This window comes from Nothoprocta perdicaria, unplaced genomic scaffold (genome assembly GCF_003342845.1).
Source record: "Nothoprocta perdicaria isolate Ctin4 unplaced genomic scaffold, notPer1 scaffold_104, whole genome shotgun sequence".
Taxonomy (NCBI): Eukaryota; Metazoa; Chordata; class Aves; order Tinamiformes; family Tinamidae; genus Nothoprocta; species Nothoprocta perdicaria.
In genome coordinates, this window is record NW_020454139.1 from 867,356 (window position 1) to 887,517 (window position 20,162).

The 20,162-nt window shown below is 37.8% G+C and overlaps 1 protein-coding gene across 1 annotated transcript in view; it reads right to left on the reverse strand.

Moving 5' to 3' along the window:
• The window catches only part of BNC2 (basonuclin 2), a 230,584-nt gene that overhangs the window by 83,134 nt on the left and 127,288 nt on the right, over window positions 1–20,162 (reverse strand). The window contains exon 3 of the mRNA XM_026043992.1: window positions 12,225–12,460. Coding sequence (XP_025899777.1) covers window positions 12,225–12,460 — 236 coding nt within the window. The remainder of the gene's footprint in view (window positions 1–12,224; window positions 12,461–20,162) is intronic.

The following is a 20,162-nucleotide window of genomic DNA, read 5'->3' on the forward strand; positions in this document are numbered from 1 at the left end:
CTGTCACACAGAAAATAGCTCAGCAATTCATGCCATGTTAGTGAAGCTATTATTGAGGCATGGGAGTATATATATACATTCATTTCAGATTTTTCAATCTGAAGCACTTCTGAAGCACCTCAAACTGGTTTGACATTTAAATTCTCAAAAGCACTTCAAAGCCCATAAAACTTTCTATTGCGTTGACATTTTCATCCTGCTCCAAACAAATCTTTACATTGATATAGTGAGCAGTTCCATGCTAATGTGCTAAATTTTTATTGATCTATTTGATCCTGTAGATTACTACTCACCAAAAAAACAAAAAAGCAATAGCTTTTAAAAATATATATGTATTTTATTATTTCTGTGACTCTAGTAAAAGTGTAAAGCCCAGGTTATTTATGTCACACTGTTTCCAAGCCTAAGAAAAACGGCTGTATTGACCCCAAGTTTGTGTTAACTCTTCAGTCCAGCTGAACTTTTCAAACTACCAAAATAAACAATTCCCCCCATTTAAATATTGCTATAAGACTGTAATAATACTATATACAATGATAGTGTACTATAACACAGTAATAAAATTAGCAAATTGAAATACATTTGGGGCTACAAGGGTGTTCAGCTCCAAACATATCAAGTACCGGGCTTCAAGAATATATACAAGCAGACATTACGAGAAACTTACTCTTTTCAAGAGGCATTCTGAGCCCATCATAAAGTGAAATAAAGTCGCTAGCTGTGTTTGATTTGTGGGACATAGGCTCCTCAAACCCACTGAAGAAGGCTGGAAGTGACTCATGGAAAGCTATTTTTCCACTGTCAGTAAGATGCCTGGTCTGCAGGCAGCAAAAGATACACACATCATAAACGTCAGTCATCCCCCCTCTTAGCCACCCAGCTCTGCTGGCCGGTAAGTCTCMAAAGAGCTCCAACATCCAGGTGCAGAGTAGCATCGCCCAGGCACAACCGTGCCAGCGATCTGCAACCAACATTTCTTCCCCAGTTCTCTTTTTTCTTTTTTTTCCCTATCCTGCACCCTTGGTTATAGAAAAAAAATCTTCACCATTAGCAGTGGCATAAAATGGATGTCATGGATTTTACATCCACTTCCTCACAACTCTTTGGGCCTACAAAGGGGAGAAAAGAGCTCTATTTTCCATTCTGTAGGTAGGTTGTAAATACTTGTAAGAAGAGAAATCAGGTCCAGGTGGAAAGTGATTGAATTAGCACTAGTTAAATTCTGTTTTTCACTACTGTTTTTTTTAAGGGAATTCTTTCTTTAAAAGATGAGGCATTTGTGAGGACCAGAACATATGAGATACTTGGCATTTTTAATTCATTTTTCATTGTAACTGCAGAATAGCCCATTCTGGCAATTTTATCAAAAATCTTGTGATATTAATAGGTGTTTTTCTCACTGCCACTCCTTCCTGGAGTTCTTGGATTGATTTTTCTCTTTTTTTCCCCTCAAAAGGAATTTTCATTTTTTGCAATATTTTTAAGCCAGGTTTCAAAGCTGTAAAGAAGCAGCTTGAAAATAAAAACCTGAAATTTTCCAGGATAAAATGGAAAGTAGAAAAAAAGACCTAATTCTTTTAAATCAATTCCTCAGTATTTAGAACTTGAATTTCTGACCTTAAAATGTTTGAGGTTAATACTGTACCTCAAACTGTAACACTACAGTAATTACTGTAGTAATATCAAACTGCTTCATATTAAAAACATGCTGACCTTATATAGTGACTGTCCTTTTYTTCAAGACATTCCCCAAGCACTCACACTGCTACTATTGAGCTAGCTGAGCAGAGTATGCCCCGGCATTGTCCCAGCTATTCCCAAATATTCTGGAAATTATTCTGATATAATGGGAGGCCCCAAGCAACATAAGCCTGTTTCAAGTAACCTGATGGCCAAGTTGATTCCACTCATTCCTGATAGTACCAGCATATGCCAGCTTGGACCCAACAGGCAAAAATGGAATGACGTCAACTCTACTGCCCTATCCATAATACTAGACAAGCTATACATACACACTCACACACACACACACACACACACACACACACACACACACACACACACACAGAGATATATTAAAGCAACCTGACATATACAAAACCAGCAATAAAATCTACTTGTCCTATAAGAGATTTACTGCTCTGCAGGAAGACAATCATGGAGTAAAACCCATCTCCCTTTTCCCTTCACCCTTTCACCCTTTTTCATAGAAGGAATGTAAGACTATGGGGGTGCAATTTTGGCCTTTCTAAAGACTATGCAAGATTCATCATGGATTTCAATGGAGACAGGATATATGCAGACTTACTTTCTCTGTACTGTAAAAGGCAAAAGTTATCCAAGGGAGTCATTACAATTTAAATACAAAATTATTTCTTCATCCTGTATTTGCTAAAAATATTATTTTTAAAATAGTTACTGAAAGTACGATTCTAGTGGTGATGTTTCAGAATTTGACCAAATAACAATACTAATTTCACATTCTATTTCATTAGAGGATCTCAAAGCACTTCATAAACATTAATTAACAACATCCCAGTATTAATTGGGATGATTAGATCACTTTGCAAGGGCCATGGGGGAGGAAGGAGGAGGGAAATCAAGCTGAAGCACTAAGGACTTGTGCAGCAAGTCAATATATTATAGGCAATAAAATATTACACGTTTCCTGGCTCCAAGCTAAGCATTCAAAATTCTAAGACATGGTACCAAATGACAACCAAAGCACATAAGGTATTTCCGCATAGGAAAATAAATTTATTAATTAAAATATAAAAGTTCAACTCCCTAGATTCAAAATGTACAGTGGTAAGTAAAAGAGGATTGTCTGTCTACATTCAGCACTGTGCTCTTACTGCCCAGAAGGCAACAATAAGTGCTAATGACATTTACCCCTCCTAATAAGAGTCATTCACACTTCACTGTTATTCCTTGTTATTGCTCAGGACAGGCACTAGCACCTCATTGAAAGATCAGTGCTGCAAGGGAAAAAGTCCCCTTGAGATCCCTTAGAGTTCAAGAAAAGCAGTAAATCAACTGATGCTGGACAGATGACAAGTTTGATTCTCTAGGGCCCTTCCTGATTCCTAAGTGTCTGCGGGTCTAAATTTCATGAGTGCCTGAAGCCAGTTCTGACACACAGACAATCAAAACCACCCCTAAACTCAAGAAATAAAAGCAAGAGGTGTCTAAATTTGGAAAAGTCTTAAACCCATTCAAGTGTCATGGTCTGGAAGGAACCAATGCTCTGTAGTATCTAATTGAGTTAATCTCCATTGATGTGCAGCTGAATGGGTAATACCATGACCTTACCACCTCCAGGATCATGATTTGAATTCAGCCTGAGGTCCTGGGTAGACATGACAGTCTATAAAAAGCAGAAGTACTAACCTTTGTCCTGTGTTCTGTGAAAAGAACAATGTTAATTTCTTGGCTTCTTGGAACTGTTCTCCCCCCTTTCTCTTTGATCAAAAGCTTCATGACCCTTTGCTTTCTTTATTTTATAACTGATCCCTGTGCTTATTACAAGTAACTTGAGATGCTAACCCCAAGTTCCTGTCCTCAACTCAGTAGTCATTTCCTTGGCACCRTACTGGATATCTTACAGTGAGGGATTCAACAGGGCACAGGCAGCAAGCAAAGTGACTGTCCAGCTATGAGGAAATCCCATCCATCCCTTTCCCATACCCACAGAGGATGAATTGGAAAAACAGAGATCTTTGTCATACACACACATAAGCACATGCATAACACATCAGTAATATAAATGCATGTAATAATTATATACTAATGCATATGCATAATAAATATACACAAATATATAATAAATATCAGCATATAACATGATATGAGATATATATGATATATAACATGTATAATACACATATGCACATATTGAATTGRAAGTTTTTTGATCTTAAATGGTGAACGTATATTCAAATGCATTCCAATTTAAGAAAGCTGGGAATAGTTGGCTTGGCTTACCTGCCTTGTCCCAAATTCTGGGTCATGTTTCTCCTGAAATGCTTGATGGTATCACTCACACCTAAAGCAATTTGAACAGTGAACAATTCCTCTCACCCCCTCAGTCTCCATTCTGCTTTAGGTTCTTGTGATTTCATCAGTCACCACAGGAGAGACATGGGACCACAAACTTAGGCTTTGGCAGGGGAAGTGCCTTTCAGCTACACTTTGAGAAGAAAGCCAGCATGGTCCTGGCCTATGCCTGACAGACCATGTCCTCGCTCTGCATCCCAGCTCTGTGGTGCTATGTCAGTCAGTGAGATTGCTGCTTCTGCTGAGCCGACCACTGTGAACAGTAAACCTTCCATATAAGAGAAATACAGAAGTGTGTCTCTGGTTTGGGTTTCGGTTGTTGTTGTTGTTTTGGTCTTTGATAACCACAATGTTTGCCATAAGAAAAGCCACTTCTGCATTCCTGAATCAGGTGAAACACTGGTATGAGGGCTGAATTATTTCTTAGCAGCATTATSAACTAGCATCATGTATAGTGCTGCTGATCACCAGGGGCTATACAGCCCTTTGCTTCATTACCCTTGCAAGATGCAAGCCACAGAGCAGTGATAGCACTGCTCTCCAGCTGTACATATCCTGAAAATCCAAATGATCTCTGAATGTTACCAAGAAATCTGTTGTCATGTAACTTGTCCTGGTGGCATTTGGAAGTGCCTTTATTTTTATTCTTTCCCAGTTTGGGCACTAACAGGCAGAATAAATATAAAATCATGTAGCACCGGAACAGCTGGTAGTGCTAGGGAGGAACTGGAATAAGAAGAATAGGGAGGTATTAGGGAGGAATGCATCAAAAGCAGCAGGGAGATGCTGGGCAAGAAAACTCTGTGCAGACATGGAGAAAGCCCTTCATACCACAGTGTGGTGRCACTGCTTTGCATTCCCTGGCTCAACGCAGAGTCTTGTTGCTTCCTACCGCCCCTCTCCAGCCTCTATAAGTTTATGTCCACTTTTTTTTTTTTTTTTTCCTTTTTTTTCTTTCAGTTCAGAGTAGAGATGGGGCTTAGTGGGCTGAAATGAGTACAAACAAGAGCAAGGGGCAAAGCAGAGGAGTGCAAGGGAGTCAGGCTGAAGGGACTCAAGTGGAAGAGGAGAAACCCTTCCAGATCATCAYAGCCACAAATATTAGCAAACAGTGCTGCTGTGGGAAGGATGGAAAACTGGGGAGACGGACACATCATGGAACAGATACCTTTCATCTCTTTGTGACAGAGGCAAAGCGGAGAAGGAGGGGCAGCAAAACAGAAGAGGAGCTGAAGGAGCCAAAGACAAGCAGGAAGAAGGGGTGAATGGGAGGCAAAGAAGGAACCTCTAGAGAAGAAGGAAGCTGCAGTGGAAAGGGAGGGGGAGGAGGAGGGGAGAGAGGGACAAAGTCAATTTCTTGGATTCTTGGAACAACTCTCCCCCCTTTCCCTTTGATCAACAGCTTTGCAACCCTTTACTTGCTTTATTTTAGAACAGATCCCTGAGCTTCTTGCAGATCCCTGAAAGAAATAAGCAGGACACGCAATAAGGAGAGACAGGTTTAAATCACATTTGCACTGTGAGTCTACAATTCTGGATATATGTTATCCAGCCTTGAGTCTTGGTAACTCAAAGGTCTCCCCTGGACAATAACTGGAAGAGAGGGACGTATCTGAGCACTGACAAAAATTTCAAGGGGCAAAGAAAACACAAAAACATGTCTGGAAAAAGCCAACCAATAAAGCTGTAAAAGAACAGCAGCCGCCCCTTCATTGTCAAGTAATTAAATGTAGGTAGCAATTATTATGGGAAACATGAACTAGCTTGTGGAAGACTTTGGTTCTGCTTTGTCCTTTGGCACAGGCTTTTCCAGATAAACATTTTAACCTTTCTTTGCATCAGTTTTATTATCCACAAACACGAGGTAATCATCATAGAGACATGGAAAGACTAAGTAAGTGAATGCTCCTTAAAATGCTTGGAAATCCTCCAGTGGTCACAGCTAAATAAGTGCAAAGTATTAATTAACACAGATTGACAAAGAGACAAATGAGGAATGAGAAAAGATGTCAATTAATTGAACACAGAGCCTTCACGTACAGAAGTCATTTTAGTTGTATTAACGATGTGTAATTGTCATCAGACCTTTCTCTGGATTGTAACCATTTTTTTTTTATTTAGTTTTCATCATATCATAATTTGATTGCCAATTTCTCTTAACTTTGCAATTTTCATTAACTCAAATTAGAGCATACTACCACTGGTAGGGATGCTAGTTATGACAGAGTGCTTGTCCTGGGAAAACAACCTGGCAGAAACTTCACATTCACATGATCTGTGATTATAGATTGTACATAACATTACACTTAAAGAATGGCATCATTACTACCACAGGCTGACACCACTAGTTGTCTGCCTTGAATAAGCTGATACCCTCAKACCTTCTGTTTGTTTGTTTTCCTTCTAATGTTAGGTATGTTTAAGCAATGCAGGCTGTTTGACAAGCAATTTAATTAGCCCAAGCCCTTGCACTTGGATTCAGTAGCAAAAGTTCAAAGATCTCACGAGGAGGCGAAATACACACGGAAAGGCTTCATCAAGGTATCTAAGACAGGCCAGATGACAGGAATAGCACCCATGACTTTCTGACATTCTCCACGGACAAGCCAGCGGTGGGCAATATTCAGTGTTAAGAACAGTAATGTAACTTCCATCTATGCCCATGCTGAGCGGAGATAAGGTGCTAACAGATTACTCAGGAAACGAATAATAAATGAAGAACAATATTATTTAAAAAGCTTGTTCATCCTATGGTCTCTCCCTAAATCTCTTGACCTAATCTGTAAGTGAGACTGAGATGTATGAATGAGATCTATTTTCCGTAGTTTTCTGAGAAAATGTTATTCAAATGCAACACTACTATATGGGAGTATTTAACTTGGTTCTGAATACATTTTATTTTACAAATCTCAGAACTGGATAATTTAAACTATGCTACATATTTTACAGTTTGCACGAGTTCATTTTAGTTGATAGGATGTTCATTTCTGAAAAATATGTTTGTTTTTTTTTCCCCCCCCATAGATACTCCTTGCTGTATCAGCTGACTTCAGAAACTGAAACAGTTCTCCTGGCAGGACAGTAGTTTTAGCCCTGCAGAACCAGAGCAACRGCGGAATGAGCCAGAGTCCACCCTGACTGTTTCGCTCACATCTGAAGAATTAACTAAACTCCGGAAGTATGAATTGGTCTGATGATCTGTTGCAAGGAAATACACAAGCACAAATAAGCAGTGGCAGAAAAACTCATTAAGTGTAATTTTTTCCTTTCAGTTTTAAAATGAACAGATTTGACAATGAAGACACAGAGACAATCCCCTGTCCAATTTCCACTTTCAGTCCACTGTAGTCCAATTTCCAGCTTTTTTGAAGTAGAGAACAATATGTAATCATTTGGAATTTCCTCAGTTGTCAGCCTTGACTTTGTCACTGAGAAGACCTTCATCTAGGATTAGAGGTCCCCCATGCACTTTCCAGTGCATGGACTATTGTAAACAACACACCTTTCGTGGCCAACATCATACACTGCTTTTCCATATGGACTTTATTTTTTTTTTAAAGATTTCTCACAGCTGTGAACAGCACCAGAGAGCCTGACAGCCAAAATCTTGCCTGTAAGCTACTTACTAGAATCCACTTTTTTTTCTATAGGACTGTCAGGAAGAATGGGAATCTGAGGTCTAGCCTCTTTTCCTGATTGTGATACAAACTGGCCACTTACACCTTCTGTACCTCTGCTTCTCTCTTTGCACCATAAAGATAATATTTATTTTATTTTTTTGCACTAWGGGAATACATCTATTTGATCATGAAACACTTGGGAAAGTGTTGAGTTGTTACTTAAAATAAAACATTAAATCATTATTTGCAAAGAGTCAGTTTATRGCTTCTCTGTTGTGATCACATGCTCGGTGGTGTGCAGCTGGACCAGTGTGAAAACGGAATGCCCCAGCTGGTCGCCACCAGTGGCTTAGCTGCTCTCCAGCCCTTTCTTCCCCGAATATGCAGAGCTAACTTGCACACACTTAACAGGAGCATTTTCCTAACCTGGCTTGCTTAGAAAGCACCTGGCTAGGGAGCAATTAAGCTCGCAGCTGCRCTGGTGAAGAGGGGTAAAGCATTCTCCAGTGGGGAATGGAGGAGAAGGTCTGGCAAAATTTACCCCCTTGCTCAGCTCTACTGCAATCCAAACAGAGCTGGAGACTTACTCACATGGAGGCAAAAGAAACCTCACCAAAATCATAACAGTTACAAATCATGCAAAGCACATTTCATTCTGAGAAGCAGGTGTAAAATCTAACCCAAACCAGCTTACTGTTGCTCACAAATTAATTCCCTGCTACATAAAGAAACTTGTGTGTTGGGTCTTCCCAAAGAGAAGAGYATGTGGTTTCATCAACAGTTCTGCCCTAAATATAGCAAATTGGGTCCTCCTGATAAATACCAGATAAGGAAGCCTAGAGACCAGAACTGTTCTACATGGCCACAGAAGAGAAACAGTCTGGAGAGTTTCCCTTTGCAGAAAGTTTCTTCGGGATTCCACTCACAAATGAGGGATCATCCCCTCTAAAACATTCAGCCCATAAGCTCTCTGATGAGACTGATGAGCAGTCACTGGYGCTTCAGAGATAGGTTTCTATTCACCAGAATATTGATTTATCGCACATAGGCCACTTGCCAGGACTTAATATCTTTTGGCCGTTATTGTCCAGGCTCTGATTGCTTACTGAGAAGTCAATGTACCACATTACTCCTGCTCTGAACCACTCCATGGGCTTCGGGGTTCCTTTGCTTCCCATTCTCCATTAATGCACCCACTGAAAGATTACCTCGATACTGTGTTTTTCTCTCCTCAAGTTGCATTTCAGTTTGTTTTTTAGAAACACTGTGGTGAAAACAGGAGTATTACAAATAATTTCAACCATCTTGCAGACTAGTACCCAACTAAACAGGTCTTGGCTGCGTCTCATTTCTCCTTGAATTATTCTAAAGTAGAGAAGACTGGGAGGTTCTTCTCAAAAGAAAGAATAAAGGTCCTATTATGGCTATTAAAAAATAAGACCTAGAAACATTGCAAAATAAAAGATTTTGAATGGATATATCTACTCTGAAATTGTTTTTCCAAAATTATTCTATTCAAGGAAAATGGCAAGATATTTTAAAACATCAAGCATGATGCAGAGCAAATTCAGCACTGACTAACTTGTCACGGCTTCCCCCTTCTTTTTTCTTTATGAAATTCTATTTTTTTAATCAGTTTTATAAATCTTTGGTGCTATGGATAATTGCTGAACAATGGATCTTTAAGTAGAATTAAATATTCTGGTACTTCTTGTAATCAATTACAGAAAAAAATTAGGATGTAGGAAGAATCTATGATGTCGAGCATGTGTTCTGAAAGCCGCTACTTTTCCTATATTTTCCAACCAAACAATAATAACCCAAATATCTTCAACTACATTGATTTTTATTATGTTAGAGATGAACAAGCTATTTTACTGGCATATACCTAACGACAACATTATAGCATATTTGTATGTTTGATAAACAATTAGTATGTATGGATACACAGTAAATTTAGCAGCACTTGAATAAACTAGGCTATAACTTACACAGGTTTGCAGAGATACGGAAAAGTAACTCTACTTCCAGACTTGGGCGTGACRTGTCCCTGAATTTACTATATAACATCCTAGCAACAGTCCAGTGATATTTCAGATGGCTTTTGATACTTCACACATTTGGTCTCTCAGACCAAGATAATACCATTTCCTCTGAACCTTTTTGTGTGGGAGAAGCTGAATCTAAAAATCCCAAATAGATCTTTGACGTGGGTCAGTTTGGTAAGGATCAGCTTCATTAAAGAGCTTGTGCTTGAGGGTTACAGTAGCTATAGTTTTCACTAGTGCACACTCTTACTGTATTAGGGTCTATTATACTACCTATTTCATTCATAATTTCCCTGCATGCTGTTTGTTTCATTTTTATCAGATAGGCACAATAGTTTTTTCTTTTTTCTTTTTAAAAGAAGATTTGTAGTGTAACATTTCTCCAAATATATGCCTTATTGATCGTTTTTCATTTTTTCACTACACCAAGTTTCCCAGCTTTAATGCAAACAAAATCATAGGGCTAAACAGAGAGGTTCGCCTACTATGTTAGATGTAGTATGTCTTCATTTGCCCACTAACACAATCCACAGCCAAGTSCTAACCAAGTCAATATGTGGTAAGACTTTAACAGCTGCCCTTAACTTTCCTTGATAATTATTTTCCTTTAACTGACATAATATTCAATATATTGTTGTTGAATGCAATAATAGTAAAATTCATGCCTTGAGGGCTACACTGTGATTGAGTTTAGCCAGATACTGAATGCTAGCCTAATGGTGTAGTATAGGGCTTTACACCATTCAGATGCATAGGTCACAATCTGACTTTTCATAAACCTCTATGTAATTATATTACAAACCATTCTTGCATATCTTAAGATCATTCTATAAGATAATTAAAACAAAATCAATATGGGCCTGATTTGACAATCTGTGTACAAGGAAACTACTGATTTCAGTCAGTCTGCTTGTCCATAAGGGATACCGAATTACATTCTAGGCATGTAGTAGTATCTCTGATTATTCATGGCATTTAACAAGTGGCATTATATCTTGGAAAAGATGCATTTTACAAGGAATCTTTCACAAATGATATTTTTCCAGCCCTGTCAGTCAGTGGAATTTAGAAATCAGGAATCTAAAATATGGTGCAATAAGCATATAGTGCCATTAAAAGTAAGTATCTCTGTAAATATCCATCTTTGGATATCTACATTTACAAATGAACAGGTACCATGTATAAATATCTATATAGATATATCTGCAAGTTGTAGGTTGGTAATAGAAAAGATTAATCTTTTATATGTGAATATGGTATCATTTTGCTTTTACAAAACAGATGTCAATTCTTTTAGAAAGAATTCTAAAACAATCTAAGAATTACGTTTGCATCCATCATTTGTACCCAAGAATAATGGTTTCATCATAAGAGTAGTAACTTGCTTATTACCCTCCCTGTAAGAGTGTTTGACAATTCMGAATTCTTCTGTGAAGAAATGCATATCCAGCATATTAGCAAATGTTTAAGAACTTGGAATGTAAAGTTACATATATAAGACTAATTGACTGCTTTCACATTAGATAGAGAATTGAAGAGTAATTCAAGAATAAAATTCAGAATTCCCCAGGTCAGCAATAAATACTCCTATATTTTCCGTTTAATGCTAAGTAAGTTGTCTTTGCCTTATAAACTAACAAAATAAATCTGAAAAACTCTCTCTTAAATTTGGAAATTCCACTTCTTGGTGTGCCCACTTGAATAACTGGATGTCTTCTGAAAGGTGCTGAGTTCCCACAAAGTAAGTGGCAATTTACAGCACTCACAATCATGTAGTATTAGATTCTCAATCAGAAGCAGCCTGGTGAACATGAAATGGAATAAATAACTTCAGACCCTAACGGATGATGTATTTTTTTGCAGATAGGCAGCTATAAATATGCATGGCAATATTAATGATTAAAGCAAGCCTATTTGTTTTCTCTGTTTAATTATTTTAGGCTTTATTAGCTTACTTTATTTTAACTAAGCCACATGTTAAACTTTATTTATAGCTACCTTTTAAAAATGACCTTTTAAAAAAGATTTTTGATATTTTACATTATCGGGATGCTTCCAAACAGAACCAATACCACAGCTTTCTTATATCTATCGCTTGGCAGGTATCTAGATAAAGGAGGAAAGAAAGCTGAAGGAGCTGCTGACTCAAATCCTAGTTTATGAAGTCAGGGAATAGTCATTTAAAACACACCAGCTGCCTTTATGACTAAGTTAGGCTTGCAGCTAGCTAACCTCACTATTTGCAGTATTTGTGGTATTTCCTATAATACATGTAAGCAAGTACAAAGGAACATTATGGTACTGTGGAACCTGCGTTTTTTGGCTTAGGTAAAAATGGCATATTTCATTATGCCAACACCATTACTGGCTTTTCATACGACACACTCAATTTACCTCACAGCGTTTTATCTGTGTGGGGGCACAGTAACTAGTTGTGCAGGAAAAAAGAAAAACATGTCAGTTAACTGGGCTTGGCAACACGTTTCAATGTACTTCCTACCTGAAGGATGTAGCCTCGGACGTAGTCCCGCAGAGTCCAGCCTAAGCCATGCAGAATATGAAGCACCTCTTCCTGCTTCAGCACGCTGAAAAGTCGGTCGAGCAGTATCTTCAGTCTCACAGGCACAGCCTGGGTACCGTAGAGCATCAGGCTGCTGATGTCAAACACGACATTGGACTGCACAATCTCCACTTGGGTTGGGTGGTAGAGGTGCTGAGTACTAAGCTTGTCCAAGGCTGAAAAGAGAAGCGGGTAAGAGTAAGAGAAGGGCTAAAGGAAAGGCAAGAAAAAAGCAAATTATCTAAGCACATCCAGTCTGGGAGACACTATGTTTTCTGTGGAAGTATCTGTAGACCCATCCGATCCTTTATCATATATGCACTCCTAGTTGCAAAAGTTGTGATTAACTTTGACTCTCACAGCACAATGGTACCCACTTTAATACAAAAAGCGATGACATTTGTAACTCAAAGGAAATTCTGGAAAAAATATGAAGTAATTAATGATAAATGATTGCTGTTGTGCAAAATTAACTGGACCTGTTAAAAGTTTGAGATTTAACCTCTAAGGTAGAAAACAAACAAACAAACAAACAAAACCCAAACAAACAAACAAAACCCAACTCCAAATCCAACTTTTGAAACATCCTAAAAATTAGTTCTTTAAATTACCATACAGACAATCATGCTGCTACTTGAACTGCTTGGTAAGTAATACACTTTGACTTAGTTTACCCTTCTTGGTGAATTTTACATTATTCACTGTGACATGAATAACCTAAAGAGATGAAGAGAGGGAAGGTTCACTGAATGCTGGTAATTCTTATCCCCCTGTGAAGTTAAATATGATGGAATTACATATGGCATCACACACTTTACTGAATATCAATGTTTACATTTAATTTCCTTTCCATTTTAAGGAGCATGTTGCAGTACCTACGCTTCTGCCTGTGGTTTTTTTTTTTTTTTTTTTAATAGAACTTTCTGAGCACTTAAAATAATCTTATAGGGACTTCTCCTTCTCTGCTATGGTTTCTTCTTGGCTTATGGTCACTGGAGAGTTCATGTACTCTTGATAAATTGCTTTCTTACATCCAGAGCGCAAAGGCCCTTATCATTTACTCGCTGGCTTCATTCAACACATTTACTCCAAGGAATACTTTGTCAAAGAGTTCTGGTTTCCTCATACTTCATTTCTTGCAACTGATTTGTCTGATCTTTCCTATTCTAGTGGTTAAGTCAACTTTGAATAAATAGCTTTAAATATTAATTTAACATTCACAAAAGATAAGGGATTGGCAAGCCTGGGGACTGCAGTCCTGTGTCTCTCCACAAGACATTTATACTGAAGAATGTGAAGGGTGGGATTTTCCTTCCAAAAGCTCTTCCAAAGCTGCACAGGCTTTATGATGTGAGACTGATTTATTTACAAGATTTAATGAATGGGATTTGATTGAAGCCTACATAGTTCAAATACTTCCCTACAGTTTTCCTCTCCCCCCTCCTTCTCTTGCATGACATTGTTTGTTGCATGGTTATTTTGCTACTACTGTAGCAGATCTGTCATCAAAGTGATTGGCTAGAAAAACTTAGAAAATTGATTTTGTAACTGTAGATTTTGCTGGACATGTCCTGAGATTATGTGATTTTATATATATATATTTTTATATATATATATATATATATGTATGTATTTATATCAGTGTATACATGTACGTGCATATAAATACACACACATTAGGAAGAAGTAACTATTTGGAAGGAGTAAAATATTAGTACTTACACTACTACTATTACCAATAGAAAGAATGCTGCTAATAGTATCAGTGTTAGTAGCTGTAACATATTCTACCACAGCCTCTCAAAATAATTAAGCATTGATTCTTATTTTATAATACCATATGGAGGGAGGCCTGGATCACTTACAGTTTTCCAGTCTTGATTTTACAGAACTATGGCCAAAACAGGTTAACTGCCTTGGCCAAGATTACACAAATACAGACCACAGTAAAGAACTGATGAATGTAAGTTTCCCATAGCTCCAGCTTGCTCTCTAACCACTGTATCATACTTCTAATATATTTAATATTTGTTACTCTTCACTTAACAGAAAACCCTATGCCCACATTATGGACAAGCGAGATGTTTCAGCTAAAAAGATAACTCACTTTCTTAAGATTTTAAGGTAGTTGATTCCCATTTTGTCTGAGTTAAAGTGACTGAAAGATGCCTATATCAAAAGACTATTGTACAGATCATAAAACTAATAGATGGAATAAGATTATAAAACTCTGTGGACAATTATCCACTTCATGTAATGTGACCACTCGGAGAATAATAGCTTTGGAAAGGCGAAAATGGAATAGAAAAGAAGAAAAAAATAAAAARGTCTTTCTGAATGACTATGCACACTGATTGAACAGTAGACTTTTTTTTACAAGGTATCTTGTACATATGTTACTGATTTAACATGTTTCGTTTTCAAGCACTGTTATCTATGAGTTTCTGCTTCTCAGAACACAAGAACAATGAAGAAAGAGTTGGTTGTTGCATTAACAGGGCGAGGGAAATCATCTCCAGTGTGGAGTTGGGGCCTTATTCTGCAGATTACATAATACACAAAGGCAGTGAGTTTTATTCTGTTAAAAGTACAAGTCAGGATATGCACTGAAATGTGTAACTTGCAGTACAACAAAGCATCCATTTTTGCATGGGCATGTACCAGAAAGTTTGCAAAATAAAGGCAGACTTCATGCTACAGGCAAAAATGAAAAGTACATGAAGAGGAAGGACATGCATGTATACTAACATGAGGAACAGTGGTATACTACATTCTCATGGGTCACTGATTATTTAAACCACTTGCACTTTCCAGGAGAACAGAACTTTTCACAACAATTCACATTTTATAAAATACCATCTTGTTTCTTTAAAAAAGTTGCTAATAAAATAGTCAAGTGGAGAAAAAGTTGGTTTTGTAGTGCTCCTGACTGGTTTCTTCCCTTGCAATAAAGTAGTGTGCTTTGGTCTAACCTCCTGTTCTGGAGTTAGACATATCCTCCTTCAGATAGAAGACACTGAAAGGACCTTAGTYTCACTGCTCTTTCTGTAAGGAAAAGAGCAAACCCTAAAGTAGATAATTATATTCTCTTGCCTTGAATCGATTACCTAATTTCATGTGGACTTGGCATTATTCACCATTTCCTGCCCTAACTATTGCTTCAATTTCTGTACATTAGTGTATTTCACAGGTGAGTATGTTTAACATTATCTGCAGTAGTGTATGATTTCATAAGATTTAGAGACTCAAGATGAAACATGCTATATATATATAAGAAYAAGCTTTATCAGATCTGAAAAATGATATAAACAGATGTGTTCTTATTAATAAGATATCACTGATCATTATTAACTACTTGTAAGTCACAGAATTCACAGAATTCACAGAATATTTAAGGTTGGAAGGGACCTCTACAGATCATCTAGTCCAACCTTCCTGCTCAAGCAGGCACACCTACAGCATRTGGCACAGGGTGGCATCCAGGCGGGTTTTGAAGACCTCCAGAAAGTCCATTCCTAATGCAGCAGGAAGTGTATAACTCTTAAGTGTATAACTCAAAACTTCACCTAGAAAAGTCTTAACATATCTGTGACTTTTTGGTTATAGCCAGCACAGTCTTTTCAGAGAAATAACTGTGTTGGGTCCAGCTAGGTGCTTACACCATAAAAGCTTTCTCTCAACACCTTGTATCAATTCTTAGTASTGCCCCCACAGTCTGGTACTCTTTCACTCAGTCTGAGTTAAAAGCTGTTCGCTAAGAGTGGACAAGAGGTCTCGTGAATCATAACCTTTACACAAAATGGTAATCAAAATTTACATGGACTGGCCTTAAAAAGCCCTTAAGTTTTGCTACAACAACGTATTTCCATAATGAATTCTAAATTTCAATTCCTCAATCTTGGCTTCAGGAATTTTAACAATAACAAAGGAGGTGGGGGGAAACAACAAAATTAAGAAGAGAAAGAAGGAGAGAAAGAAGAGCAGTTACAAAAATTTGTCTTCAGCACCTGGAAATACATACGTGGACAATTAGATTAAGGATTAGGCACCTTTTATCTTTGTTTCCGCCAATAATTCCTCCACACCATAATTCCTATATGGTCTGTACTAATCACAGATTTCATCAGACATTTTGAGATTTCATTGGAATTATCTTAAGCCTTTTGTATTTTGAGTATGGAAACCTTTCTTTCTGCACTGAAATAATCAACTCCTGTTATTTTGGCTCTGCAGATGACAACTCTGTGACACAGACACAAACACACACACACACAAAAAAAAAAAAGAACTGGACACCAGTTGTTCACATCTTGATCTTTGCACACTGCTATCAACACTTTCTCTACTAAGCCCTGGTGAGGCCACATCTGGAGACTGTGTCCAGTGCTGGGCTCCCCAGTACAGGAGGGATGTGGAGCTGCTGGAGAGAGTCCAGCGCAGGGCTACCAGGATGATCAGGGGCCTGGAACATCTGCCCTGTGAGCAAAGGCTGAGGGAGCTGGGCCTGTTCAGCCTGGAGAAGAGGAGGCTGAGGGGGGACCTGATCAGTGTCTATAAACACCTCAAGGGAGGCAGTGAGGAGGAGGGGGCGGCCTCTTTTCAGTGGTGGCCAGCGATAGGACTAGAGGAAACGGCCMCAAGCTGAGGCACCAAAAGTTCCACAGGAACTTAAGGAAACATTTCTTGACAGTGAGGGTGGCAGAGCCCTGGAACAGGCTGCCCAGAGAGGTTGTGGAGTCTCCTTCTCTGGAGATCTTCCAAACCCGCCTGGATGTCGCCCTGTGCCTCATGCTCTGGGTGACCCTGCGTGTGAGGGGGGTTGGACTAGATGATCTCTAGAGGTCCCTTCCAACCTTAAGGATTCTATGATAAGTGCATTTTAAGAATGTAGTTAGAGATCTAGCTAAACTAGCTTTTTTAACTAAAAAAATGACGTGATTAATGGCATGATTTCGTATCAATTGTGTGAACATACAAGGATGAAGAAAAGGCCTTATAAAAAGTTCTGCAAGCCGCATAACTGCAAATAAAGGCTAGTTAAAGATCTTGCAAGCACTTGGCTTATCTACATTTTACCAACATGAATGGTAATCAAGGTCTTCTAGATTTTATTGAGACATTGCTTAGTATGATTATAAAATTGTTATCTATCTTCACATTGCAATATCTGTTTTCACATTGCACCTGTAGCAATGTGCAAAAGTCAGGCAAAAGCTTGGATTTATTTGTAATATATGAAAAAAAATTTGTTAAGTTTTTGAAGTGTAATAAAACAGGGAAGGAGAAAATTGACCATGCTGTTTATGGTCATAGGTTGGATCCTATGCATTCTAAAGGAAATTAAGCACAAAGATCCATCAAAATGAGGCCAATTATTTGTTCATTTTCTTAAAAAAAAAAAAAAGGAAGCAGAAAATGAAGAGAGAATGTCTAAAACCCCTTCCTTTCTAATGTGCATTGGCCTATATCAGTCAAAGTTTTGTTTTGGGAGTGGAGTTTTGTTTCTAATAGTTCTATTAACAAAAATATAAATATATACTAATTGTCAGAAATATAAGTATGCAGTAATTTATTTTAAAACATTGATATTGTTCATTTAAATAGGTAAAAATAAAAGATGTTTGCCTATATTACAAATAATAGCATCTCACATATGCTAGTTTTAGAGCAACCAGGGTTGTAAATAAACATATTAGTTACTAATTTCTTAATCTTTTATAATATTTAGGCATCCCAGAAACAGAAATTAAAACAATCYAGTGAAAATCACTATTCTCAGTTGCTCTGCCTGGCTGCATATCTAAGAACAGCACGGAAGAGAGACAGTAGGCTGCAATGTCAGATTACTGGTTATCGGGATCTATTGCAGTTCTAAATCTTGGTATTCCTACTTTCTGATTTTCTTGCAGGCTGTCTAACCTGTTTTCTAGCAGAGAAATACATTGTCTGAGTGTGTACTCATATGCACAAGCCAAAACATAATTTAGAAAATAATGCTCTCTTTACAGATTAAGAGATCTGATAGGGACCAATGAAAACAAACAAATAAAAAAATCAGTATTCTGTAACCAGAAATGAAACATACAGTAATTCAGAAACGTTTCAGATATCCTTTATATAAATAAATGGGACACTGTCAAAAGCAAGAAAATAGATTAAGAGACAGATTAAACACACAAAAAGAATGTAAAAGATTCTATAATAATGTTGCAGTGACAGCATGCACAGCATGGTAAAACAGATACAGCATTATTAATGGCAATGTGGGGCACTGTAGCTCATTGATCATTAATGGTGAACAAGAATAGCTTCGTATTTTTTAGTGTTCAAGCTTTTTTCTTCTACTTTTTCTACTTCAACCACAGAAAAAGAACTAACAAACCCTTTCAAGAACAGAAGGTAGCCTACAAATGACTAATTTGCTGGAGGGATAGGCAAACTACTGCAGTTTTAAGAGGTGGTCTGAGACAGCCTCTCTTGGGATGCATTTTTAATACCACCTGCCACATGGTGTAATGTGGTACACTTTATAGGTGAAAAAAATTTGCTCTTGAAAAACGTCATGCTTAGAAGGTGACCATGGACAAGAAAGCTTGCCACTGTCTGTGGAACGGTTCAAGTATTTTAATCATCTGCAAAATTATCCCACTCATCCCCTTGCTCAGGCACAGAAAGGGAAAGACTTCCAACATTTATATGCGTGGGTGAACATTCTGAATCAGTCTGGGCATAAATACCACCTATAATACAGCATCCTTTGGCTATCTCCATTTCACTCCTGTCTTCCTACTTGTCACAATTTAATCTAGATTGAAGAGAAATGCTCACTAAGCCCATGTAGATTTTAAAAGGTCATGAAAGGAGAGGAAGTGAAGTATATTCTGATTCACAGATAAAAACAACTTTTCCTTCTGACTTTTACAGTATTTAAAAGCTAATAATGGAAAACATTTGCCAAATGTATTTAGTCCCTGACAGAGGGACACATATGTGATCTCCTAATTTACATCTTGCATGTACAGATGTTCACACTTAGTAAAAGCTTTCTTAATAGCATTTTAAAATTAAAAGTGTGTTGATAATAGGTGTTTCAAACCTAAACAACACAGCAACTAAACTGATAAATGTTTTCATGCCTCACCATGCCTCATGCTCTAACAACATTTTGTAACAGATCAAAAAAAAAAAAAAAGGCACTTCAGTTACATGTACACAAAATAAATGTTATTAAAAAATGTCTGAATTAAATCTTTCATTAATTTTTCTCTCTATGATCTGATTCCAAGTTGAAACACTTAGATTGCTACTAGGTTTATGTAGCCGAAAGCAGAACCACAGTTTGTTCACAGACGCTGCTTGCTGTCTGCAATTTTTTTTATCCCTTTGCAAAACTTTGAACCCCATCCAGCTTTGACACACTGCCTCTTCAGTTAATAACTATCAAGTTTCCCCTTGTCTCCTGTCTACTTTTCTTTGAGGCAATTGCGCACTCAGCACCCCGAGATAATAACACACATCTATAAGATAAAAGCAATGGCATTAATGTAATTGTCTGCCTTTCTCTCTTTAGCCTAATCTTTTTTTTTCCTTCAGTTTTGACTGCCTCTGTGACACCTGTTTTTGTCTCCTCTGATCCTACGACAGGTTTTCCGCTGACAAGGTTTTTGCCTGACAGAGATTCTGCCAGACAAGAACATAATAAAATATGAAGAACTGCTTGTCAGAGTTTCTGCCAATGCTCACATGAAATAGGGGGGAAAAAAAATCCTGACTCTTTTTTTAAAGGGGCCCTGTGCTGGTCGCTTTTGGCCTGTCAGGAAAGCGGTCTCTCTGGCCAATTCCTGCAAGCCAAACAGGTGTTTTCTTTTATGTTTCTCT